We start from the raw sequence: 803 nt of genomic DNA on the forward strand, positions 1-803 counted from the left end.
GTGTGAGTGAGTGAGTGAGTCTGTGTGTGTGAGTGAGTGAGTTTGTGTGTGTGTGTGTGTGTGTGAGTGTATGAGTGTGTGTGTGTGTGTGTGTGCTAGTGTGAGTGTGTGTGTGCATGTTGTGTTAGTGTGTACGAGTGTGTGTTGTGTTGTGTTAGTGTGAGTGTGTGTGTGTGTGCTGTGTTAGTGTGTGCGTGCTGTGTTAGTGTGTGTGTGTGAGTTGTGTTAGTGTGTGTGAGTGTATGTGTGTGTGTTGTGTTAGTGTGAGTGTGTGTTGTGTTAGTGTGAGTGTATGAGTGTGTGTTGTGTTAGTGTGTGTGAGTGTATGTGTGTGTGTGTGTGTTAGTGTGTGTGAGTGTATGAGTGTGTGTTATGTTAGTGTGAGTGTGTGTGTGTGCGTGTTGTGTTAGTGTGAGTGTGTGTGTTGTGTTAGTGTGAGTCTCTGTGTGTTGTGTTAGTGTGTGTATTCTGACCTCCAATCTCCGTAGGTGCGCTCGTACCCCGCTGCCACCAGGCCCTCCTGTGCAGAGATGTGTTTGAGGCGTGTCCAGGCGTCGCAGGTGAGGATGCGGTCCACGCGGCGGCCCCAGGCGTCATAGCGCTGCAGCACAGGAGGACTCAGCTCACACTGACGACCCAGAGCCTCGATCTCAGAGACCAGCCGGTCACCGAAGAGCAGGAGATCCCGCTGCACCTGCTGCACACACACACACATCAGCACACACTCTTGCTCACACACACCCCATCAGCACACACACCTGCTCTCACACACACACACACACACACACACCATCAGCACACAC

General features: G+C 51.8%; 1 protein-coding gene across 1 annotated transcript in view; it reads right to left on the minus strand.

Annotated features, from left to right (window-relative positions):
• Positions 1-803, minus strand: part of LOC107665917 (acyl-CoA dehydrogenase family member 11) — a 32,435-nt gene that overhangs the window by 21,433 nt on the left and 10,199 nt on the right. Inside the window, exon 3 of the mRNA XM_016456980.1 lies at positions 474-697. Coding sequence (XP_016312466.1) covers positions 474-697 — 224 coding nt within the window. The remainder of the gene's footprint in view (positions 1-473; positions 698-803) is intronic.

Source organism: Sinocyclocheilus anshuiensis, unplaced genomic scaffold (assembly GCF_001515605.1).
Source record: "Sinocyclocheilus anshuiensis isolate Anshui unplaced genomic scaffold, SAMN03320099.WGS_v1.1 scaffold1064, whole genome shotgun sequence".
Lineage (NCBI taxonomy): Eukaryota > Metazoa > Chordata > Actinopteri > Cypriniformes > Cyprinidae > Sinocyclocheilus > Sinocyclocheilus anshuiensis.